This window comes from Sturnus vulgaris, chromosome 1, assembly GCF_052056855.1.
Source record: "Sturnus vulgaris isolate bStuVul1 chromosome 1, bStuVul1.hap1, whole genome shotgun sequence".
Lineage (NCBI taxonomy): Eukaryota > Metazoa > Chordata > Aves > Passeriformes > Sturnidae > Sturnus > Sturnus vulgaris.
In genome coordinates, this window is record NC_142243.1 from 121613831 (window position 1) to 121640564 (window position 26734).

At 38.9% G+C, this 26734-nt stretch overlaps 1 protein-coding gene across 2 annotated transcripts in view; it reads right to left on the minus strand.

The window, feature by feature from the left end:
- CYP7B1 (cytochrome P450 family 7 subfamily B member 1) overlaps positions 1–26734 on the minus strand; it is a 125329-nt gene that overhangs the window by 37709 nt on the left and 60886 nt on the right. The window contains exon 1 of one of the 2 annotated variants that reach the window (XM_088175622.1): positions 9088–9167. The exons of the other annotated variant lie outside the window; for it this stretch is intronic. Within the exon in view, the coding sequence (XP_088031748.1) occupies positions 9088–9152 (65 nt within the window). The 5' untranslated portion in view covers positions 9153–9167. Of the gene's footprint in view, positions 1–9087; positions 9168–26734 lie in introns of those variants that run through there. 2 annotated transcript variants of the gene reach the window in all.

Consider the following 26734-nt stretch of genomic DNA (forward strand, 5'->3'; position numbering starts at 1 on the left):
TGATTGCTGTTATTTGTTCTTAATATTATTTAGAATTTTCATCTTAAAATTAAAAAAAAAAAAAAGAAGTAAGCTAATTGAATCAGAGCCTTACATTTTTCTCACAAATTGGGGATATTTTTAGTTTATAAGAGCAGGTAAATAAAAGCCAAATTAAAATAATGAGCTAGACTCAATGGTATAAATCCACATAGCAGTATTAACTTAAATACTGCTATTGCTAGGCCAGGTATTACTTGATAGAGACAACATTGTATTAGCACTGATACATTAACAAAACTGACCATAGTGGTCACAGAATATGAACACCTGCACGGACTTAATAAACCAGTCATCAACAGATGGGATTCCCAGGGAAAAGGGTCTCTCTATTTTCTGAAGAACTCTCAAAAATTGCTTTTGAAAATCAGATTAATAAAATCAAACCCTACCACTGCACCTGGCCATGGCCCAAGCACAGAATTCTTCTTGCCTGTGCTGGGATCAGCTCCGACCACAGCCAGCCACTGGACCTCTGCCAGCCACAGCAGAAGCACGGGTCTTCCAGCAGCACAGGCATCACAGCCACTTCCGTGCTTTTCCCTTTCTTGTCCCCCGACTCCCCCTCACCCCCCTCCCAACAGCTCCTCTGGATGGGCCAGGGGACATGGCCAAAGGAAGGGAAGTGCAGCCAAGACTTTGCTATGCCCCAGCAACCCCTCTCTGCTGTTGCAGGGTCACTGGCAGCCAGAATGATTTAGAGCAGCCTTCAGGCTATTCTAACTTACAGTGAGGGACTTGACTGACTCATTGCTGCTCCAGGACTGTGGGAACATAAAGCTACCTTAAAGCCATTTCAGTCATTCCTGCTTCTGAACTGTGCTATTTTATCCTTGCCTGTGACTGAAAAAAAACTGAGAGCGCTGGCTGTTTACACATCTTGCAGCTGCAGCAAGGGGTGGTTTGCTTTGCCTTTCTTCTGCCTTTATTTGTTGGGGTTTTTTTTTGTGTCTGTTTTGGCTTTAGAGATAGCTCTGGTAGTGTTCATAGCCCTGCACTCCATCTGAGATGTTGATTTATAGCAGTGTCTGCTCTATTGACTGGTCTTCCAAAGCTGAGGCTCCCGTCAGCTGCGAGGCTGCAGGAAGGCATGCTGTGCTGGACTCTGCTGTCTGCAACCAGGACAAGCAACGATCTTGTGGTTCCCATGCATGTCATGCCATCAAGAATAATTTTGTAATTTAGCATCTTAATTTTTACGGAATCAAATGCAAGTGACAAGCTCAACTGAAGAGAGATCAACTGTTTCATTCCACTGCTTATCAGCTTTGCTTACATTTTAACTCTGATGGTACTTTGGATTAAATTTCTGCATTGATAATCTGTTTTGTTAGGCACATAAAATATCAAACTACATTTATTCTACTAATTCCTGTAGCATTCATGCACTTATATATATATCTTCCATATTCTCTTCCTTTTTATATTTGCCATTTTAATTTAATGCTCTTCATTGCACATTTTTCACACTCACCCTCTTTGTCCTTTTCTTCTATAATACCTTTATTAAATTAAATCTTTTTATAAAAAAGTACTTCAATTTTTTAATATTATTGCTTCTTCTCTATCACTATCTAGATTTAACATTTCATTGAGCAGACAGGTTTAATTTTACGTTTCTCCAACTGTTCTTTCATTAGACTATTTCTTAACTCTTTCGCTTTATTTTTCTCTTCAGTAATTTGCTTTTAACCTGCCTAATGGATTTATCTCTTTTGTAATTTGCTTTTATTCCCTGTTACTCTCCTTGTGACTTCTCTTTGTTGCTCAGTGCTGACAAGTGTTCTTCCCCATCCCCTGTGAGTGACAGTGACAGCATTTGAGTGGTAGCTGGCAGATTTAGGAACAGTATCTGTCTGAAAAGATTTTATTTGGTTTTATTTTTATTTTGACTGTAAAATCAAACCTCTCGAATCCTAGAGCACCAGGGGGCATTGTTTCATTTAGAAAATAAAAATTGTCGTGATAGCTATTAACTTCCCAACAAGTCCACTGCAATACCAAACAGAGCCAAAGGGAAAGAACATGGAGCTATTAAGGCAAACGTAGCAACCAAGGAGGGTTACAGGTCAGACGTTTTAGTGCTTAAAAACGGGTATTATTCTGGAAAGCTGCTCTACAGTGAATCAGAAGTGCTGTACCCCTGACCTCCACGCCTGTATGTCTCAATGTTCAACTACAGCATCGAGGAGGAAATAAGGAATTGGGAGTTACAGTGACAGCTCCTGAGCAGAAACATGAATTTAACCAACAGTGGAAAATATTGACTCAAGTACCTAGAAGGAGCAGGCAGTGACAGCCAAGGGAAATTACATATAAACGTAAAGAAACTGCCTGAACTGCCATTAAAATAAATGGAAATGTAAAGTAACAGGAGAAAGTGGAATGTCCCACAGGTCCAGCGGCTACATTTTAGTGAAATAATTAATAGACTGCATTTCATAACGAATTGCAGGGTAATAACAAACATAAGTGCAGCTTCACAGCTGACTAAACTCACAATAGCAACAGGCAACTCTATTACCACTACTGAAACAATCCTGTTTGCCAAAGAAAAAGAGAAAAACAAGGCAGCAAAATTCTCTATAATTATGAGGGAAATCATCTATGTAACAAGTTAACTAATGCCCAGAAGCTGAATGACTCACAGCATTAAGAAAATTAGAAAGGGTGCTCAGTAGTATTATATAATTCAGGACACGTACATTAGAATACCGTGGTCTTACCATGCCAGCAACAAATTTAAGCACTATGCAGTACAGGGCTCCAAACCCTGCAGATCACAAGCAAATGCTTAATTCAAACCACACTGCAGAATTGAGTGTGTAGCTATATACAGATTATGGATCTGCATGTCCAAAGATGGATTTTTTTTTATTTGGATGGGGGTAGTTTGTTTGTTTGTGGTGTTTTGTTTTGTTGGGGGGGGAGTTGTTTGTTTTAGTTTTATTTTCATGTGATTTGATGCTTGTGTAGCTTCAAGAGCTCTTGCTCTAAGTGTGTTTATAAGGAAAATGAAATGAAATGTAGCCCCTCTGAATTGCCTGCTGCAGGTGACGACCTCCTGATGGAACTGATGGACAGCACTGTCTGAAACATGAACTCTTCTCACACAGCCATGTCTTGCTACAGCTCTGTTAGCTCGAGTCATCTTGACTCAAACCCAGGGCCAGGCCACATACAGACCAGAAACACAAACTAAGAACAAGCTTGATGTCATTTACCTAACCCACTAATTTCCAAATAAGTAAATTTGGGTAGAAAATAATCCCCTTTTTTAGTTTGGGCCCCATTTATACAAAGAAGAATCAAATCACAGGTGCCCTTCAGCAATACCTGCTGAAATCCACAGAAGCCCCTGCAAGTTCATATTTTTCCTATATAGAGGCAGAGCCCAGGAGATACTGTGCATGCCCCAAGGTGAAGTCAGCTGGAAGGCAGCAGAAATCAGATATCAAGTTCAAACTTGTACAAGCAAAGTTTTTACAGAGCAACTATTTCATAAATCTCCACTCCTTTATGCTGTCTTCAGCTTCTGAGCCCCTGCTACTCTGCATCCCAACAACAGGGCAGCACCTGGCACATTGTGCTGCTCCTCTGAACAGCATATTGAGTCTCCATAGAAATGAGAATCACACATCAGACACTTCATGGTTTGCTGTAGAGACTTCTAAAAATTAGAGAAATATATGTCTATGTATACATAAAAACAAATTAAACAACAACCACCACATCAAACACAAAAAACTTTCCTTTTATTCCTCTATATTTCACAATTTCAAGTTTTCTCCACTACATGCAACAGAGACATTGTCTCTTTATTTTTACTAATAAAGTTCATGTTGACCTGTCTCCTTTATAATGAAAAGACAACAAAGCATAATTCATATTACAAATAAGACATTATTACACACACCTATACTGAGCTAATTCAATTCCTGCCATTTTCCTTACTATCAGTGCTGTATTTTACCTACTTGTACATTATCATTTTACTGTGGCAACTCACATGACTTTAAATGCTCATTTTCTTGTTACATTATAAGCAACCTGTTGATGCCTAACTGAATACCGGGTACGTAATTTAATCTTGAGCTTCTACTGCCATCTGTAATATTAGGAAAATATTGTATGTAAATCATAACCATATACCCAATTGGTTAAGAGTTTACAGTCCTTCAAGAAAACATTCAGCACAACAGCTTGCAGGAACTCTGTATTATTTTCCACATACACTATCAACAATATCTTTTTTTTATTTTCTTGTACATTAGCATTTTAAAAGTAAGTGTTTATGTTTATTGGTTCCTTCATTAAGATTTGTTTTGTAAATAATATGGCTAAGTTTGAAATACAACATTTACAATTAACAAAACTCCAGGTTCAGTGAATGCTTACCTGTGGAGCTAATGTATTCAAAACACAGGTTAAGGCTCAAAAGCAGGTGGATACAGCATCATTAACCCATCATCTAGATACAAATCCACCTGTGAAATTACAAAGCCTTTGGAAGCATTTATATGCAAAGTCTTTGAATACATATAGGAAAAGTCTTAAAATTTCTATCTGAGACAACCTTTTAGGATATGTAGAGAAAGATCTTCTGTGAACAGATCTGCATTTTCAAGAACTGCTCTGAAATCTCAACCCAGGCAACTCTCAAGGGCTGTAGTTATGTTACATCTGCAATGTCTTAGACTGCAATGATGAAGAGGATGTTATTGTTCATTTCTATTTAATGTGTGGATAATACTGTCCCTAGGCACCAAGTTTCTACCAAGGAGGTTAGATTATTGTAATAGCCACATAATTAATTGCATTATCAATTTTCTTACTTTTTAAACATTTGCTTTTGGTTAGAGAAGATTATTGCACTGCTTCTAAAAATGTCTTTGCAATTAATTATCTTTCACTGCAGCAAGCAACAAGGAAATGGATATTAATCATATAAGACTTCCTCAAATTGCTGGGATTATCTCATTTTTAATTACAGGTAGCATAAACAGTTGGTGCAAGAAATGTGGCAAAATATCTATAGCTTCTGTAATAAGCTTTTTTGCACTAAAATCAGTCTGCTTTCTTATTTACATAAAATATTCCAGTCTGCCTTGGAAAGGCTCTTCAGCCTTCAATACTATCTGTGGGAAGTTTCACCACAGAAAACAAACATCAGCCATCAGCTCAAATCTGCCTTGCAGCCAGTGAGTCAGGGATGTCTTCCTAGGGGCTTTAAACCAGTTGTGCTCCCAGACAACACAGAACAATGCCAGCATCTCATTTTCATTATGACACTGACACATTAAAGGCCCAGGATCCTTAATTACAAGCACTTCTTGACTCAAAAATGCAGCTGGTAATCCCACTAAAATGCTTGTTTCCTAACCACTAGAACATCCTTGGTCCACCAGAGACATTCCTGCACTGGCTTTCTCCACAGCGTGCCTGCAACACCCTGTGCTCAGCCCATCTCCACTGTGTGAGATTCCCAGCCAGACAGCTGGGCTCAGCTGCCTGAGACAAGCTCCTGGAGAGGGAAGAAGGTAAAAGGAGAGGGACAAGGCAGAACAGGATCAAGAACGAAACAAAGAGGAACATCGAGCTGGAAAAGAAAGGAATAGATTTAGAAGTTACCCAAAGACCTTGGAAGACAGAAAAGAAGAGTAAGAAAAATGCTGAACTCCAGTGAACAAGGCAGCAGTATCTTAAGCAAGTTGGTCCAGACCTCGTAGATTTTACAGAGCTGGCCTTTAACTAGAGCCTGGCAGGGTGCCTGTGGAAACTAATGTAGAAATTAAGTTTGAGGTGTTAACCACGCAGAAAAATCCATCAATGGAAAGTTTAAAATTATAAAAATACTGCTCATAGGCCAGAAAACCGGAGTCTCTGATTCACAGAAACTGCAAGAGGCAAAAAGAATGTGCCTGTGCATACTTCTGCCACGCACTCCCTGGCACACACCTGCTGCTGGCCCTAGAGCCAACAGGAAATCCACCTCCAGGAGCTGTCAGTCTCACCTTGACTATTCTTGTCTTTAAACATAAAATGACAAACACGAAATATTAGTAAAACACGTTTCTGATTTGGGGAGTGGAGGAAGGAAGCCAGAAATAGACACAAGAGAATACAGTCTTTATTTATATGTACTCCCAAACCAAAAGATTGCTCATTCTGTATTAATACATTGTTTAAAATCTACTTGTAAAAGAAAAAACAGTAGATAAAAAAGCACAAGATAATATAAGCTTTTTTGCAACTAATGAAGCAGAGGTCTCATCTTACAGCCGTGGTGCTGAAACTATACTGCTTTCATGTGTGTGCTTACTGCACTGCTCACAATATGATTATTTATATGAACTCATTCCTACCTAGCTTTTTACTTCATCAGGCCAAGTTTTGACTGAAGTTTTAGCCCTATTTGAGCCTTACACAAGGAATTCAATTTACCTGATTCTTCTCTTTCTTTCAGGTTTTTGTATTCCTGGATACCTTCTGTGCCATTACTTACTTGTTCATCTTAAACCTAAGCACTTGTGGGTTATCTAAAGACTCTTCTACCTAATACCATCTTTCAGTCCAATTAGCACTAACATGTGTCCTTCCCACTGCTCAAACCTGCACCACCTCCAAGAATGACTCTCCACAACTCACCTCAGAAGGTGGTTTCAGAGCAAGATTTCTCTTCCACAAACCTGCATTATTTTTCTCAGAAAATGCCTATGTCTCTCTAAGCACAGGATGAACCTTCTGATTCTTGCAGGTGACACCATCTGCAGCTGTTCTAAAAAAGTTTATGAGGCAGAATTCCCACTGAACAGTCTTTGCTTTCTTATGTCATCTCCTTCAGCTAAGATATTTCCTGAGTCAAATCCTGTAGGTAAAGTTTGTTTTCACTGATTCAGATCTTCAACAATGAGCTTTTCTTCTAGCAGACAAAGAGAATAGATAAAGTGTTGTTACAAAGGAAAGGAGAGCTATAGGAGGAAGGATGATGGGGATTGTGCAATGCACAGTTAAAAGCAGTAAGGCACATGGAAAGGAGTATGGCTCATACTTTCAAATGAACTTGAAAGATTACACAGAAAGAGAAACTGCAAAGAAAGCATCTTGACTGAAGTATGAGATAGGAGAACTGTAGGATTGTGCAATGGATCCATTTCACAAGGCTGCTCTAATAAAAAGCAAGATCCTGGTCGGAATTACTCTGAAGTATCCATCCAAAACAGTTTGTACACTATTAAATGTGCTAGCTGGAATTTAAATTCAAAGCCTACATCTCTTTCACAGTTACTATGGAAGCGCCTACCCTCTGTATATTTCAGAGCTACAGTCTTAGACTTGGCCTTCTTTGCATATTAGATTATAACAAAATGTTGTCACTTCTCCCCAAAAATATCTCTCAAGACTGACCTTTCCCTTCTTTCATACAGCAAGAAATCGCATCAAGTGGCCATGCAATCCTGTCCCTCACAGCTACTGGACATGGTTTACTAGGGGGTGCTTCTTCATTCTGAGCACTCCTGGGGTGGGATATTCTGGTGGTGAAGGAGGCCATAGCTGCTTTTTGGATTTGCACCCTCTGTTGGATGCAAACTTAGCTTCTCCACTAAGACTCTTTATGACTTTCCTGTATTCTTGGGAAAAACAGAGTTTTCATTTAAAACTCCAATCTGTCAGCAGCACCACCTCACACTGCTCAGGTGTCCCTTCCTCATAACACTACCAGCAGTTGAGAGGAGACTGCTTCATGCTCTCAAGGCCCAGGATGGGCCACTCAATAGATTTTATTTCATAAAGCTAAGACAGAGTCCAACTGAGATCAGTCTGCTGCTGATTTCTACATATGGTTATATTCTTAGCTGATAATGGTCAAAAATTTTAGTGAACCTATTGGCTGTCATTAGCCAAGGTTAAATGGATTTTGAGCTCATTTCTATCTAACAGATGGATATACATCCATAAACCCACCACCACAGAATGGAGGTGACTATTCATGGCAGATGTACAGGACTATGTCCTTTATGTGCACATTTAATAAGGTTCTCATGAAGAGACCTCCCTCTGCTGAACATGAGTAGGTGTGAATAACTGATACCAAGCTGTAGTTCTGTGGAGTAACAAAGGACTCTGGGGCTGTGCATCATTTGTCACAAACTCTGGAGGCATAAACAAAAATTAATTTCACATACCCATACCTCATACTGTTCACATTACAACTGTGTCCCTGGGTTACACACCAAACACAGTGTCTTTGCTGAGGACAGGACCATATAATTCCATAAGACATGTAACCTAAGATCTTTTCCATTATGGTGTAAACCAGATGTCTGTGGTGTTCATAAATATGATCACTCTAACACTGCCAAAGACTACCAAATGTTTTTTTAAAGCGAAAGACCAGGGTAAAGAGAATTTATTTAGTCTTGTCTAGAAAAAAAGTAAGAAATTCCAAATTGTTTGGAAAGAATAGACCTGAAAATTCACTGGAAGTTCCTAAAAGGGAACATGGAAGCTATAATATTTCCATATCCCCAATGGTTATTTATTTACAGGAGAAATATCTAAACACGTAAAAGCATATATAAACCTTTATGAAATAGGTAGCTCTTTGTAGGAGTACACAGGATATAATAAAGGGAGTTAGATAACATGCTACTCAAAATAGACCAGAGCTAAATATGCCGGCTCTGCTCACTTTCCAAACTTTTTTTTAAATGCTGACCAAGCTCAGCTGGGCAAGACCTGCTTAGTGCAGTCATTTTCACATTCCCACTGAATATATCAACTCTGACAATATTTTTTTTTTAATCTCAACAGCAGAAAGTAATACATAATTCCCTCTAACTCAGCCAAGAAAAAGAAAAAGAATTTTAAGAAACTAAAAATGTAGATATAGTATTATATGAAATTGCACCAAATTTTACAATGGTCTGATTTTCCTGATATTTTTATCTTAACACATCAAGGGTGATAGAAGCTTCTTTTTGCTGTCAAAGTGATCAAAGAGAGGTTGAGAAAGAATCTATAAACAGATGCTGCCCAGTGACAAACCTTAAAGAACGAGACTGTGGGGCCAGATGTTTGAGTGACCTTCGGACTACAGAACATGTTGGCATGGTGTTGATTTAGATAGCTGTTGGCAGGGGCTTTCGATCCAGCAGCTGAAAAAAAAATCTAAATTATGGAAATATTTTTTCTCATCTTTCCCCTAACTATAAAAACTGAAACTACTGGTCAGTGGGGCTGATGGCTGTCAAAGAAGTTGAATTCACCACACAACCCTGCCAGTAGGTATCACATCAAAAAGGAGTTAGCTGAATGAACAAGAACATCTTCAGGCTGTGCCATTTTGCATCCCCCTCAACTTTCAACAGCTGTTTCTTGAGTGAATACAGATGCAGAATAATTATATGAAATGTTTTACATTTTCAATATACTACATCATGTAAATATGTAATCTGTGATTACCTATGGGTGATGTAATATAAACCACGATCAAGAAAGGGTTTGGGATGTGGATAGGAAATAGAATAATTAATCAATAATGGTGATTTTCCTAAATTGTGTTCTTCATACATGCTATATTTGTAGAATTAAAATGACATTACAAAAAAACCCCCACAAAACCCAACAAAGCAACAACAACAAATGCAGAGATTTATCAAATACTAGAAGACCCTGGAAATTATTGTTACATGTAACTTTAGCTGTGCTGCAATTTTCTGGATCTGTCTCAGCTTCCAATTTTTAATCCGATTGAAGAAATTTTTCATGTACTAGGAAATACAAAAGGAAAAGAGAAAGTCATTAATCCAAAATTCCAGCAGATACTCAAGTCTGAGCCACTGCACATTACTAGAACAAATGGAGAAAGCAGAAAAAGTCTTGCTTTGTAACATTAAATGTGATTGAAGACTGTACAGTTCTTCTTACGCTTTTAGACGTTTTGTCACTTTACCTGGAGAAATATACACTGCTTATTCTGAATTGCTGCTGATGTCCAGCACTTGTCAAAACCGCTATCTGTCAAGCACTTCACAAAGTGTTGCAAAATGACAGATCAGGATGTCTGAATAGATGGAGCCCCAGGAAAAACAGAACAGATAGAAAATTCATGACTCTAAACTACATCAAAGCGACTTCTGTCAACATCATGTCAAAAGAAGGAAAAAAAGAACTGTTCATTTTAGAGGGTTTTTTTCATTATATAAACACTTTTTTCACGTATGAGCTAAGTGTAAGGAAAAATTAACTTGGTGTACAGTATGATCATTTGAATGTGCCAAAAATACTCTTTAAATAATCCAGGAATAAGGAAACTTCTAACAGTAGATACTGTCTGGCAGTTAAAACCAATGACATCCAAAAGAAATGCATGAAGAATCTATCAGCTTAAAATAGGACAAACCATCTGGCTCCAAAGAAATAAAAGTATTCTGCTGTGCGTGTTTGTTGGGTTCACAGAATCTTACAACTGGATTAATTTTGTATTTCCTCTCCAATCAGTTTTGATCATCTCTACTTAGTCTGTCAATTGCACAAGCCTAATTCACTGTTATATTGCAGGCAGCAGATTTAGTAATATCAAGACAACATTGTAATTTAAAAAAAGTAGTACCATCAGCATAATCAAACCTTCCATTACAGAGAAATATTTTACATAGTTCCTCAAAGGTTCCAGAAAATAAGCAGGTTATGATATATTACTATATACATTCAAATTATACATAATCAAATTTTGAGAAAAAGTCACACAGAATATTGCAAGCAGTGAAGAGCTAGAGATGTTTTTATAGATGCTTTCTGTCTCACACACCTTTCACCACAGGCCCCTGCCATCAGTACTCAATTCAATGACGTTTACTGACGCTGTATTGACCTCTAAAAATCAAGAGGCTAAATGACCCTGTACAATGGGCTCGGTGGCTTTTAGAAATAAAAAGCACACACACTCATCAACTTGGAAAATGGAAAGCAGTGCTTCGTGCATGGTCAAGTGAGCATTAGCAAAGTACAGAACTCGCAGCAAGTTTGGAACTCTGCATCCTCCACATTTACTGTCTTGTTGTCATCTTTGCTTGCTAGTCTCTGGCTTGTGGAACTGCATGGATTGGGACGGGTTGGAAAGAACCTTCCAAAGGCTGTCTGCTCCAAGCCCCCATCCCAGGCAGGGACATCATTCTTCCATCTACTTTTTCAAGGGGTCTATAAAGCTGCTGCTGGCTCTGACAGGAGCAACAGCTGATCCAGAAACTGGCACTTGCTCACTGGTGCAAACATGCTCCTACTTTCCTTGGAGAAGATGCCCATTAACCACTGGTCAGCAAAGTTTCGCTAGCTTCAAAACATTTACAAGATATAAATGAGCATGAAGAGGAATAGCACCTTCTGGTTCAGAAAGGTGCTTTAGGACATCCTGTTGAATGTGTACATGGGTGGGAATTGTGCTCTATTAACACTGGAGTACAGTGGAAGGCACGTTTGCTGCTTACTGTATGCAGAACTCAATATATCTTGCTTCCTACTTACAAAAAGATGTTTATTACCTGTAACTGTACAGAGGTGTGTGCTTCACAGCAGCAGTGATTGGTAATAAGCCTCCTTTTCTCATTTACATTGATAGCAAGCATTAGTGAAGATATATGCATTTCATTTCATGGTTCAGGAAGAACAAAGTATATGTATATGTGATAGCAGTGGGTGGTTAATGAAATGGTCTGACAAACATAAGCTAATACATAATCATACCAGAATGTGGACTGGAACACCTGTTCCTGCTTCACAGGCTTACAATTCTTAAAGAAAAGTTACTATTCTCAAGAACTGAAACCACTACTATTTAGACATCAATATGCTCTGAGGAAATTTTAGTCATTTTTTTGCAAACACTAAAGGGGGGAATTTTAATGATATCAAATCTCTTTTGCTTGTGTCCTAAGAGTAATGAAAACTTCACACATGCATGAAGCTCCAGTAATTATTTTAAACTGCCTTCTGTTGTCCCCCTGAGGAACACGGTGGTATTTGTTTGATGCAGTTTAATTAGTGTCAGGGTAATTAATGCTATGCTATCTACATGAGATCAAACCCCTTTCTTTGTAACACTCTGGTAACTAAGAACTAAGAAAAGGAAGTGGTTTGAAAACGTGGAAGCTTGGTAGGCTAGGTTCAGAAACAAATCGAATTGCTCAAATCTGCATTTACGTACCCAAAATATTAAACACATCCAGCCAAGTCAGAACCTACAAGTGTGAGATTGGGATCATAATGCATTAGAACGGTGCTGTAAGACAGGAGACCCACAGCTACCCATGTAAATGAAATGCTTTTTCTATGGATGTAATCAAATTAACTGAAACATTCATGGACACCATGCACCTTGTAAGGAGTTTAAATCCTTTAATAATGAAATTATATACTTTTGCACAACCAGATCACCATAGTTATTTATAAGCAGCATGTGGTGCTACCATGTGCTGATATATTTTCCTAAATAAAAGCATCATTTGAGTTTAATGAATGAATGTGATTCTGCTTTAATGCCTGAATAAAATTTGCATTTAATTGAATGTTCAGTCTCCACTTCAAAATAGTGTCCTCTACAAAAAGGACCAAGGAGGCACCAGAGTGCAGAAGTTGGAACATACAGAAATTCCAGACACACACACTGCATGCACTACATAAATCCTTTTTAACTGTTTCTTTGGTAATAAGGAAGTGCAGTATAAATCTCACAACACACAAACTCGAGGTGATTACAGGCTTAAGGATATAGCTCCAGTTATCTTGACTGGATAAATTATTATATCCTAGAGGTTATTCTGTTTTTTGTAATACAGGGAAGGAAGGAAGGAAGGAAGGAAGGAAGGAAGGAAGGAAGGAAGGAAGGAAGGAAGGAAGGAAGGAAGGAAGGAAGGAAGGAAGGAAGGAAGGAAGGAAGGAAGGAAGGAAGGAAGGAAGGAAGGAAGGAAGGAAGGAAGGAAGGAAGGAAAAGAGAAAGCTTCTGAATTTTTTTCTTTGCAACCCAAGAAACTGTGGGCTTGCCATAATACCTTTGACACTATTAGTTTTAAGAATAGGGAAAAAAAAGTTAGAGGCACACACACAGCCTGGAAAGCATATTTTACGCAATAATACAGAGTTTCTGTGAGGCTTCTTGCAGAAAACACTGATTTGAAGACAAAGTGGCTTGGTCTTTCACATGCATGTCCTGAGGGTGCAAACAATAAGAGCTCTGTTCAGAACTGGCAAATGTTCTACCAAAAAGCACAAGCAGTAGCCCTAGAGCAGTCTGCAGATTGTATTGGTATCCATTACCATTAAATTCATATTTATCTTTATCACAAGAGATTTCACCAGCTTATGCTGGTGGCACAGCAGGCTTTGAGAGTCTCTGCAACACGCTGCTTTTGAGGTCATCCATGACCCAACATACCCACAGATCAGCTGACCAACAAAATATACCCTTTCCTCTTTCCTCTTTCCTGCAACTTGGCTGTTTATCAATTAAAGCCATAAATACAAATTACTTTAATAAGGCAGGTGACGCAGTAAAGCAACTCGCCCAAAGTTTGCCGTAAGAAGCGCCCGCAAAGTTCAACAACTGTGAAAGAACTATTAAAAAGGACACACAAACAAGTGACCTTGACTGACAAGCGCACTTCATCCCAGCAATAAACAGCGGCGGGGCTGATAAGTGTTCATTGGCGCAGAGAGTAATTACCTATCTGTCAGCGTTGCTGGTGTGTGCGAAATAGTATAAATGAAACATACATAATGTACAGCAATAATATCGGGCATGCAGAACCTAATGCATTATCATCATTCTCAGGGCTCAGGTTTATGTGGCTGCCACCACTGAGTAAATGCCTTCTAGCCATGATAATTTCATTCTAATCTCTGTTCCATATTATAATTTTCATAGCTAAAAGATACTGAGGAGCAATACGTTTCAATCAAGGGCTAAATAGAACACAACCTGTAACTGGGTATTTTATACACCTATATATATTTTTTTCTTTCAAAAAAAAATTTAGTCAATTTATGAATAGACTGAAATAAGCTGTAAATTTATGGATGACAAACTCTGTCTGTAGCAATGCCACAATGTCTGGAGACAGGCTTTACATATCCTCTACAAGGGATGCCAGCTTTGTCTATCATATCTCACAAAAGAATTCAACCCTCTGGAAGAATAAAGGTTTCTGTACCACTTCCTAGCATGTTATCAAACAAGGTTAACACTTAAATGCATGAAAAAGGGTCCTATTGAGTTAAAAAAAATAATAAAACAAGCTAGCAAACAATTTATGCAATTATTTTAAATTGTTTAAAATTTCACTTTATTCCATAACCTCCACAGCTAAACCACAACTGTGATGAACAAATACACTTGCTTCCTTACAAATGTCTATTTTACAATAAAGCCTTTGTGCATTTTAAAATTATTTGGGGGATCCTTATGTAGAAAAAGGACAGTGATTTAAGGGTATGCTCAGCCTTCCTTCCCCTCCCCTCCCCATCTCACAAGGAAAAGGGAGAGAGAACATCACTCTGTGCTTTATCAAAATCCATTTGACTGCATGTTAGTGCTGGGGGAAAAGTGCAGTGAAACATGCACTGGAGCCCCTGTGGCACCAACTGGAGCCTGTGTGGCACCAGTGGCCCTACCCTTACAAACTGTTGCGCTGCCAGACTCCTTCCCTTCCTCCCTGAAGCCAGAGGGATGCACATACCTAACACTCCATGCTCAAAACAGGGCTAGAGCTGAGTAGTGTGTCCACCCAGCTGCATCCCAGGGAACAAAATGGTGCTCCTGGGGAGCACTGTAGGGTGAGGGTGACTCCCCAGGGCAGCGGTGGTGTGCTGGGAGCAACCCTGTGCAGGCTAGAGGAGAGGGAGGGAGATGGCTGCTCAAGTCAGGGGCAGACCACCCTACCCCAAGGCCCCATCATGGCCCCCATCCCATTGGGCTCTCACCTCACCTCTGGAGGGATTTCCACACACCTACTCTTGCCTTGGCCAGCCCCCACATGCGCTGGTACTCATTACACCAACACCCATCCTCATTAGATAAGTGATGCATGTCTGAGAAGACAGGCAAATGTGAGAGCTCAGTGATTAAAATGAGCAGGGGTGGGAGGGTTATGCAAACCTTCATTTCAATTTCCATTAGCAGCTGGTCTCATCATTTGCTTTTTTGACCTTCCACCTGCAAGAAACTAAATTCTCTGCTGAGGCTCACCTGGACCCAGCCCTGATTTGCCCAACCCCTCCAGCAGTGTCCATAGTGGCAGGCAGAGCCTCTGCTGGGCTCCTTTGGAAGGCAGCCACCTTCACCATCAGATTTCATGAGCAACCTCTATGACAAACCCAGATGAAGCTTCAAGTGGTACAGAAACCTGAAAGCCGGCATGTTTTGCCTGGCTGGGAGTTTCACTACAGAAATTTCACATGGTTCTAAATATAACTCAACAGCAGTATTTATTTTATTTAAATGTCTCAGAACATTGCATTTGACAGAAGACAACAGACTGGAAAATTGCTTATACAAAATGCAAGAGGTAGTTGCAGTATTTTCTGGTGTGTGGTATTGCTTTGCACTTCGCTGACATCCGTATGGCTGTAGCCACCCCACACCTTGTCCCATCACCCTCTGACCCTCTGCTTTCTGACATAAGTCTTTAGACCATCATATTTCAATATCCTGGACCCAGGAGATCAGCAGACATGGGGCAGCATTTGGGCTGCTGAAAGTTGTATTTTTATCACATGCTGAAAGTCAGGAGGGTGAAACTCTCTACTGAAGTCAGTGTTGGATCCAAGGATGGACATGTCAGAAATACATCATAAACTCAGCCCATGAACATAATGCTGGTGATCTGCCTTATAAATTTAACAACACGTTACCAATACAGAAATATTACACATTTCTTGTGAAGTCAAACACACACAAAAAAAAGTCTAAGGCAGGTTTCTGTGTCCACCTTACAGTATCAAAAGCATGGGCCAAAATACTGCTATTCCTGGATTTACAATCAGGATGAGATTTAGAGAAACAAGAATTTAGAAACAAAGGATTTTTTTCTGTCTGTTTTCAATAAAACAAAACAGTTTCTCAGAGAGGGAGATAAAATAATAATGGGGAAGATTTTTCCTCTGAGAAATGAGGTGAAAATGAAAATGTTTTTTAACCTAGCTCAGCATGCTGGAGTGAGCAAAACAAACCTGGAGCTACTGGGTCCCACTTGCATTATCTGCAAAGTCAAAACAGCATCCTAACTGGAATACAACCCCCTGCTTTGCAATGCTTGCTGACATCCAGACGGTATACAAAATTTAGTGCCTTGCTCCAGAGTACTGCTTGCAGGTGCAATAAAAAGGAAATACAGCATGGTTAAAAGCAGACAGAGGCAGGGTCCCCAGGAGCCACCACCCCAGCAGAGCCCTCTTCTTTGCAGATTGTGCATCAACTCTGTGAGCAGCCAGATCAGTCAGAAAGCAAAACCATCCGGGGCTCAATACACCCTGTCCCAGGCTGCTGGGGTCTCTCCCCTCCACTATCCTGCACTCCTCCTTTGTTTCTTTTCCAATCCTGCTAGATAGGGCACTATTAAACGTGATGTGCATACCCCTGTAATAGCTGGTGCCTAAAGGATAAAAGGCTTATTACGCTTTCAGCTGAAGTTGTTAATCCCCTAACAAGCTGAAACAGCATGTGCAGCAGTCTCAGAGGCTGGGGTTGGACGGGCGATCATCACCTACATGGGAAGTTGTTGCTACAATAGCAAGCAGCGTGGCTCCTCTGGGCCCTCTGAGAATACAAGGGAAACAAACAAACCCAAGGAATCACAGTTTAAATCTCAAATTAAAGGTACCTTGTTTTATCTAGCATAAAACTAGGAAGTATCAGAATTAAAGACGTCCAGTGTTAGTGTATCCCTTCCACTTTCTTTTTATATGTCAGGATCCAACCATCAGCTGCAGGCTTGTTTCTTCTTCCACAGCCTCAGTGTATCATATTAGTAGATATTTTTCAGGGAGCATATTAAGACTGTGCAGTAAATGAGATTGTTTACAGCAAGGCTTCTGCTTCTCAATGGCTCTCAGGGTCAGAGGCTTTCCAGCAACAGAGAGATAAAAGAAATAGAGTTAGGGAATTGGAGAGAAGCACTGATGTGGTCAAAGGAAACAAAAGGCACACCAAAAACAGTCCTGCACTTCACACTCTCCCAGGATTCTTATATCATGTGTGGCAAGGCTATTAAATTAAAATTTTGGCAGACATCTTAACAATGTCTCATTCGCTAGATGCAGAATTTGTGACACCTGGAGCTTGAACTTAAGGAGGTTTAAGGCACTTACAAGGGGCATAGGTATAAAGAGTTTGGAGATGCAGTAGTCCAGCAGTAAAACAATATGGTTTGCAGCTGAGGAAGGAGGCTAGGAAACAGTTAGGAGATGTTCTGGTGTCATTCTTGCTCTACCAATGGTTCACCACATAGAAGTGAGTTGACTGAAACTATCTCAGTTTCCCCATCTGTAAAACAGGACTAATAAAAACCCTCCATCTCCCAAAGGAATCATAAGGATTAATTAATTTCACATTTAATGATCTCTAAAATACTCTACTGAAAAGTATGAAAAAAACCTCCACTAAGTCTGGGATGACTTCAGTTGCTAATGCAGTGAGGTATGTTTCCAAGAAGTTCTTAAATCATCCTCACCTCCCCTATTACAAACCAACCAATTGCCTGAAAATAAGAAGTCAGACAGCTATCACGTGGCAATAAAAAGCTCATTATTGCTTTGTATCTAACCTTCAGGACTACCTGTCTTGACTTGAAGAGAGTCAGGAGGGCCCTGGGAGGCTCATAATGCCCTTTGACCTGTCAGCCCTGCCTTTCACAGGATGTGAAAGGGGAGGCAGCGCCCATGAGCTGATGGTGTATTTTAGAGATGGTAACTTGAAAGCCCAGACAGGTAAAGCTGTAAAGGTACTCTGTCCTGTATCCTTACTGGAAAGGGATATCAAGCTTTAGGTTGATTCTTTATATTTAAAACAGAATATTTAAAATGCAGGGTATTTTTTAATCGAGGTAAAAAGAAATGTTCTTAGCTGTCCCATTCCCTAAACTCAGCATGTGAAAAAATAAGAAAATGCAATGGAGAAGGATACTGCTATCCTTTCATGTTCCTCTTTGCAAAGTCATACTCCTCTCAGACACAGCCCAAGCAGAACATACAATCCGTTGTTAAAATAATGCAGTGCATTAACATCTCCCCCTAAGCTGAATGCTGTCAGAAGGATTACACTGTTTTTATTTAATTATTAATAAAATCTCCAACTGTTAGTATTGCAGAAGCAAAGAAAAGTCCAATTAAAATTTGGAGTCCCTAGTAGTAGGTGCCTTCATACCTGCCTCTCATGTCCTTTAGTGTTACTGTCAAACACTGAATTTCCCCCAGTATAAATTTTCCTCTTGGAAACCACTGGCATCCTCCCTCCTAAACAGCCTTGTCAGAGAGTGGACTAAGGCAAATTACATTGAAGCCAAGAATATGCCTATTCTGGCTATATACTTATTTAAAGTCAAGGACATTTTAAAGAGCAGCTCCAAGCTACTGTAGAGATGCCAGCCCATGATATTTTGTGAAGTATGCCTATGAAGTAAATAAAAATAATAATAAAAAACCCTTGCACATAAATAAGCTTTAATCAGAGACATTACTCATTATACAATACCACTGAAAACTGCTGTATATGCTAGCTCTTAGTCTGAAAACAGAATATAATACACTACAATTAAAATGTTCAAATATGCATTATCCATCCTCAGAGATGAATTATTTAGGAAATTAAAAATTTCACCAGGTGCTTTATACTGTCACAGGAATAGTTCCTTCTCCTGAAGTAAACAGAATTACTCCAGTGAGCAAGAATGGCACGTTTAGGCTATACATTTGGGCTTTTATTAACAAACATCTATGCTTCTCTAATTCTCCAAAAGGTAATTTTCTTGATAAAGACTGTCTTATGCAGCTTCCAGAACTGTAAGAATTCCCAACTGACTAGTGTGATATTATTTTTCTTCCAGGAGAGAACGATTAATAAAATACTGCCTCAGCAATGAGAGATTATAATACATTTCCAAAATAAAATAAATACATAAAATAATATTTATTTCACACAGTTTGAGATACCTACTGAAAGTTGTATCTCATCTTGTCTAGGATATAGGTGTTCTGTCACCTATACCATGCACCAGATCATAATCTCAACAATGAAAAATACCAGAGCTTTTCTTCCAATTTTTATATAACATTATTCAGATCTTTGTAAATTTCTGATAGAAGACGACCGTATGGCACAACCAAACATATCTGCAAAACGTCTGAGTTATGGAGCATGAGAGAAACATAAACATGGAGCTGTTCCACTTTTATGAATTTATCACTTGGTATCATTTGAATGTATGCTTTATGGTTGGATCTTTGAAAAAGGCCTCACATGATCTCTCATTTCACCTCCACAGCTTAACAGTGTTAAATTCAAATCTGTACCCATAGTATGTGGAGAAGTAGGGTTATCTTATCAATATAGCTGGCTGTGCTTTTGAGCATATGTTGTACTGAACATCCAAGTGACATTAGCTACATCCAAGTCTAGCTACTATGTAAAAAGGAAAGATTAAGGGTTTAAGGTTTTTAAAAACAGACAATCCCCTTCCCTAGTATTTTTATTATTTTTAAAAAATGACTATGAGTATATGCATACACACATTAACTCTTCATATATAAATAAGAGAATAAAGAGCTTCCATATTCCTGTGAGAATGCTCAAATAAAACAGTTGCATTAATTTCAATAGCTGTGTTTTGAAATAGTTTCATTTAATCAGGACAAAGATCCTCTTTTAAATATCACAATTAATGTTGAAAATATATCAGTTTTGTAAATTTCACAAAGCAATAATCTCACACTCTGACATGTTTCATTACAGAAACATTTTCCATCTGAGGACAGGCATACACAAGAAACCATGGCCATGCCCTAGTAAGGACACAGTTTAAATCACCCGTTTGTTATCAGCTTGCAGCTTGGTATGAGTTTGAACCCAGTGGCTGGAGGTGAAAGATCTCTGTACTAATTTACTACATCACTGAAATGCCTCCTAGTCTCCCTTCTGTGACTCCAAATTAATTTGAATCTGTCTTTGTAATTTTTTTCTCTTATCCCAACATATTCAACAACAGCTTTTACTAACAGTGAAGATCTCTCTTCTTCCTCGGTAAACAAAATGAATCTGAATGGATGTCAACATCAGCTGTGTTCCTGGGATAACAGGGAATTTCATCCTCTGTATCCAAATCTAGTGTGGTGCAGCAGCTCACATCTGTAGTCAGGCAGGTTACCAGGAGCACCTTGCCTTCAAGTCTTTATATATAGTTTGCATTTACTCCCTGTTTTCAAAACGTTTGAGAGACTTGCATAGCGTTCACAGAAGACAGCCTCCTCTCCTTTAAATGTCAACGACTCCTGACAGCTCTGCCCCTCAGGACTTCTGAATCCTGAAGGATGAATCCTGTGCTCTCAGAACTAGGCTCCTTCAGTAACCAGCTTCCTCTAAAACAAGCCTAACATACAACCTGTGAGCATTCACATTAAAGGGAAAAAAATAAAGTGGAGCCTACTTCTTTAGAGAGAACTATCAGGGTAATTTTTTCTTTAGATGCAAACCATCTTATATTTTTTCTTTAACTTAAAAGAGTAGCTATAGAGCTTTATAAATATATATGTATATAGTATATATATCAATGTATAATATATATACACAATGAGTTCTAATCCCACGGTATGGAAATGTGGAGAATTGCTTTGTGTTTCTCCCCAAGCTTTAGGATGATTTCTGATGACAAGTTGTCTTGTGCTCAGTTCCAATAAAATCATTATATCAGTTCAAGAAGATCCTAACCTTGTGAAAAGAAGGAGCAGTAGAAACATCCTGCAGCACACCATGGATTTGCAACAAACATTTCACCTGGCCTATCTTCAGTACACCTTCTTCCCTAAACCATCACCTGTGGTTTGTTTTGATACTAGATTATATTTTGTTATTGTATGGGAAGATGACTGAATTCCTTTGGAGAATAGCTGGACCATACTGAAGTCAAAACCTTCAAAAACTATGCAAGCTCTTGGTTTCCAGGCCATCCAGAGAACTAATGGCACAGGAAACAGTGTAAGAGGTGTTCTTCCACAAAGATAAGAGTCACCTGAGATAACAGTTTCGTGGACCTTCAGTTTATTCCAGCACAGTCACTCTGCTGAGCAGGCAAGCCCCTGCAGTGGTGGAGAAGGGCAATTTCAGTCCACAGGGTTTTTGCTAAACAGCTGGAGCTGGACAGAAGTTGGGACTCCCAGACTAATTCCCAGACTTGAGACTAACCCCCTTCTGCATGGAGAGAAAGAAAGAGCCATCTAGTTCATTAGCAGAAATTAAAAGAGTGGTATATGTAAATTAAGGCAGGATAGGGTGGGTCTGCAGGGATGATCTGTGGATTTACACTCCTTGATGTCAAAGAAGCTCTGCTAATTTTCAGCAATAGAGGTCCTGTCCCATTCATCTGACAGCTTACTGCATCTGAATTTTGCACACACTTACCTCAACTGCACATCCATGTGAAAGTGTGAATGGGTCTAAGGCAATCTCTTTACTTGTACATTTATTCAATGTGCATGCCTTACGTAAACACACACATCAGCAGAGAAGTGACAGACATTCTAAAGATCATCATCTTATTAAGTCTCCCCAAAAAGTAATCAGTGGTTTCAAAAAACACAGCACACTCATCAGATTTAGGAAATTTAAAAGCCTTGCAGGTAATACACGTCTTCTCTTTCCTCTTACTAGATCTTGAAAATCCCCCTGCCCTATATTTGATCATTTGCAGCATAAAATTATGATGACACAGTGAGGACCATCAGAAGCATCATCATCTTTATTTAGGTAAAAAACACATTTATCATATCCAGCAGCCCATTGCTAAGGTCATTCTGATAAAGAAAGGAATCAGGCCTCCACACAGGGAATACAGTGCTTTCCTAATCTTTCTTCCTCTGTTGCTGTGTCAAGAGGCAGATCTTTCCAACACACAGATACTCACTGGACTCAAAGCTATTGCAGGAAGCTTTAAAATGAGATATATGGGCCATTCTACTCAGCTCCTCTGAAGTCTTTAGGGCCTTGTGTGCCTGCCAGATTACAATTTGCCTCTGGCAAAGAGGCCACTATTTTTTTGAGTCAAAACTAAAATCTGTGTATAAGAAAATAAGAACTCATTTTCCAGGTAACTATTTTGGTGATGCCTATCTTGTCAAACAAAGTCTGGAGTATCAACCAGAAAAAGTCCAAACCAACAATAAATGAATTTGGGATTTCTCTTTGTTATCCATATGAGATTGTTCAAAGAGCAATCATCTTTATATTCAGTCAATTAAGAACATGATTTAAATCGGCTTCAGGGGGCACACCTGCCCTCAAGACAATTTACCAATTTTGTAGCTCTGCAATCAGATTTGTGTATTTTTCTTAAAAAAAATACACCCAACCATCCTTCTGTATAAAAGGCACAAATAAACAAATGTTAAATCTGACTAATGCTTCACTAGCTTCAACAGGCTTTGAATTCATTCTCACCATTTCCTTCAGGGAAACAGTCTAACAGTTTATAAACAAAGTACTATAAAACATAAGCACATGGAGAAAAAATATTTTCCTTTTTTTCCAAGACAGTAAACTGCCTTGGAATAATAACAGAAATGCAGTCTAAATTGCTGGTGTTCTTTATTTTTGTGTTCAGTAGTCCTGAATATTTATGGAAGGTTTTTAGCTAGGGATGCTGCTACTTTATAATCTCAGAATGATTTGTTCTGACTCTGAAATTTACAGGACTTTAAAAGGTACTGCTTGTAAGTAAAAACTATAAAAAAGACAAGACATAAACAATGCTATTAGAGGTAATCACTAGAACAAACTAGTTGTACTTTATTGTTTTTGGAACCGTGTCTATAACCTAAATCATGGATCAGAAACGCATTGCATTAGGTACTGCACAAAACCAAAGCAAATGAAAAAGGCATTTACTTCCTCAAAGATCTTAGTTTAGACAATAGACAACAGCTGTTTAAAGACAGAAGGAATTAGCATAGGAAAAGCATTTAGTTAACATCAATTAGCAGTCATCTTGGCACTAAGCAGATAAACTATTTTCTGTGTAGTCACAAGGAAATGCAAGCTCTGAAAGTCATTTCTCAAGGGCAATATCCTCAATATCCTCAAAGATGAACTGGCATTCTGGGCTGATAAGAAAGAGTGTATAAATACTTGGATTCTGTATGAAAGGATGGTTGAATCAGTGAGAAGCCAGACCATGAGAGACTGCAAAAATGCAACTAAGCATGTTGCATTTGATGGATTCATCCCCAGTGGTCATATGCTGAGGTGCAATAACTAAGGCATAACAGAGCAGGGAGCCCAACAAGCATGTGAGATACACAGACGGAGAAGAAAGGTTGTCTCTTAAAGATGTTATGCAAAAAAAATCTGTGAGATTTGGCACAGTCTGGCTAGAAGACATGAGCAGATGATAATCATGTCTGCATCATACACCTGATTCACCAGAAGACTGATGGCAGGGGGCACAGCAATGGAGAAAACAGCAACAAAAATGGTGTGGTTGGAAGGAAGGTTAGATGAATGTAAACCTTTCTTGTATAACAATGGCAGAAATGAGAAAATGAGGTATCCCAATTAAAACCAGGCATGTGCATATTCATGCCCTTAAACAGTTCAGTTCTGTGGCTGGTGTCTAGGCAGTGAGGAGCTGTATTTGCCTACATAACCTAGATAATTAAGTGATGCAAGTTTTTGGAAAAGGTAGCTCTTTTCTGTCGAAAAGACACTGGTTGTTCATCATAAGGGCAACAATAATAAACAGTGAAGCACCAAGTACTTATTCCATGGCAAGTAACCTTGCAGCGAACTTGGAAAACCAAATTCACACAAGATGCCTCCTAATGTACATAATGCCACATCCATGTTTTGTGTCCAAGGGATCAGACAAGGGACAGTTTCTCATCCAATGCAATGTCATTTATCTTAAATGATACTGGCATATCTGGGCCCAGTTTCTGAACCACCCCTACAATGCCCCTTCTTTACCAGCTATAAACCATGTCAGAGACTATAAGAGACAGTATACATTCAAGTGAATGCAACAACCATGTGGGGTGTGCTCTGACTTAAATAAGGATAGAATATATCAGATAAAGAGAAAAGAACATTATTATTGCAGCAGAAACAACACAGATATTTATGTTAACAATGTCCATTTTAATTCTACTTTCAGTTCATCCCAATTCTCACTTTCCTTCTGAAATTTCCTGATCTTGACTTCTGTCTGAACATACTTTTTAAGGAAAGTTTGAGCATCAACATCTCAGCCATCTATGAGAAGTGAAAGAAAGTCTTGCCATAATGAAAAAAATCTTTGAATCCTTGCTTTAAATAGCTCCCTAGTCAAGATGGCCACAGTTGGAGAGCCAGCATTTGGCAAGAAAATTTCTCTCAGTGGGAAGATATCTTGGCTTCTTTGAAGGAAAACTCACTTTGATTTGGTATCTTCCTTCCAGTACATACTGAAAGTTCATGATATAAGGTCTGCTTGAGAGAAGTCTTGTCACTGAGTTTGGTTTTGTACTAAGTGCCAGTAACTGAGAAGCTATTTGGTACGTGAGGCCACTTGTGTACTCTCAAACATGCACATTAAAATGTGGATAAATCACTGTTATGAAACAGCAGGGATACCAAAGCTTGAAGAAAAAGCTCCTACAGCTCTTAGAACCATCCGTGTCACATTCCATGATTGAAGGACCTGTAACAGATGAAAGAATGGCTCCATGGATGTTCAGTTGCAATGTTACACTGAGGTCTTGCATTTTAAGAATTATCTTACCTACAACTGAATAGATTTATTTTAACATCTCAAAAAACATCAGTCTGCCCAAAAATGAGTGGAGTCCCACCAGTCCCCCTCCCCTATTTTAACATGTGTGGTTTTGCTGCTATTGAACCGAAGAAACCAAAACCCCTTGTATCAATTTCCACTGAGCCAAATCTTGTACAGTATATTTTGGAAACTATCCCCCTTTTAGAAAGAAAGTTGTGGCACTTTGAAAGCAGAGGATCCAAAATAAAAGCTGATATATATCTATATCATCTATGTCATCTATGTCTATGTCTATGTCTATATCTATCTATATCTATATCTGTATCTATATCTATATCTACCTTAAACAATACTGCCACCCTCACATTTTGAACATCTCCTTGTAGTTTGCTAAGCTTCAAACGTCTCTGTGTCTTTGGGCTTTGTCCTCTTGCATATCAGCTATGCAACTGTGGCATCCAAACTGATTTGGAATGGTTACTCCCCTCCACACAAATCCATTTACACTTCTCAAAGTTCCACTGCTGAGACCTCTGTATGTGCATCTTCAATTCTGCTGTAAGCAGAAAACCATTGCAGAGCAACTAAAACGATGCTGCAAGGTGTTGGGACACGAATCACAGCACTGGAAGGGTGCCAGGAGCCAAGAGAAAACTGCCTTCCTGACGCCAATCATTTTACCTGTCAGTCTCTGAAATGAGACACTGCCTAGATGAAATTAAGGCTTAAGAGGATGCTTGAAGCCTTGCTTGTTTCTGGAAGACAAACACAATGTTACTCCTTCTACTGTAGCTTTATTATTCCTCATCAAAGCATTTCTAATTTCCAGACAGAAAATTTGATGGGCAGGTTTTTCTGCCCATAAATAACATTTTCATAGAGGAGCTAAGCCCTTCTTTTTAAGGGAAGAAAACATAGAAAAAAATGTGGGATTTGCCCTGCACTTTGAAGAATAATTCTTTTTCACCACTAGATCAGCGAATGTGTCTGCCTATCCTAATTTCATACCCTATTTCTGTGTTTGGTCTCCCTATAGCATATCCAACCTTTTACTTCCTTAGACCTCTCAAGCTGACAAAGAATTGCTTTGAGATGAAAAGTCACCAAAATAATCTTTCCAGGGAAATATTTTGCTATTTTTCCTCGGCACCTTAACAAGCATTCTAAAGAAAAGGTGTACTTAGAAATCTTGTGATAACATAAAAACATTTGGATCTAATGGGGTATAAATCAGCAAGTTTTTAGAAATCCAGATCTTGGTACAGAAACAAAGCTACCATGCCTTGAAACATTTTCCTTACAATTAACTTAATGCTGAAATGATGCTACCACACTCAACCATCATGGCAAATGTGCAGTAATGTTTTTGAAATGTTAGGATGTATCAGTATTTGTTTCTGCAATAGCTTGAAATGAAATCCTGACCATGGTAGAAATTGTTATATTTCTAAAAAGCACACATTAGAGTTGAGTGGGAGGGGAGAAAGCAGAATGCACTGCTTCCCTTTCAGCAGCATACTAAAACCAGTGGCATAGAGGTATTGGAGCTAAGCTCCATATTAACAGGCTATCCATCAGGCCATAATCAACAGTTTGAATGGAATAAACAAATGTGGAGTTCAGGATGTGAACACACACTGGTCTCATAGACGCTGGACCATACAAATTCAAACATGAATGACTACTTA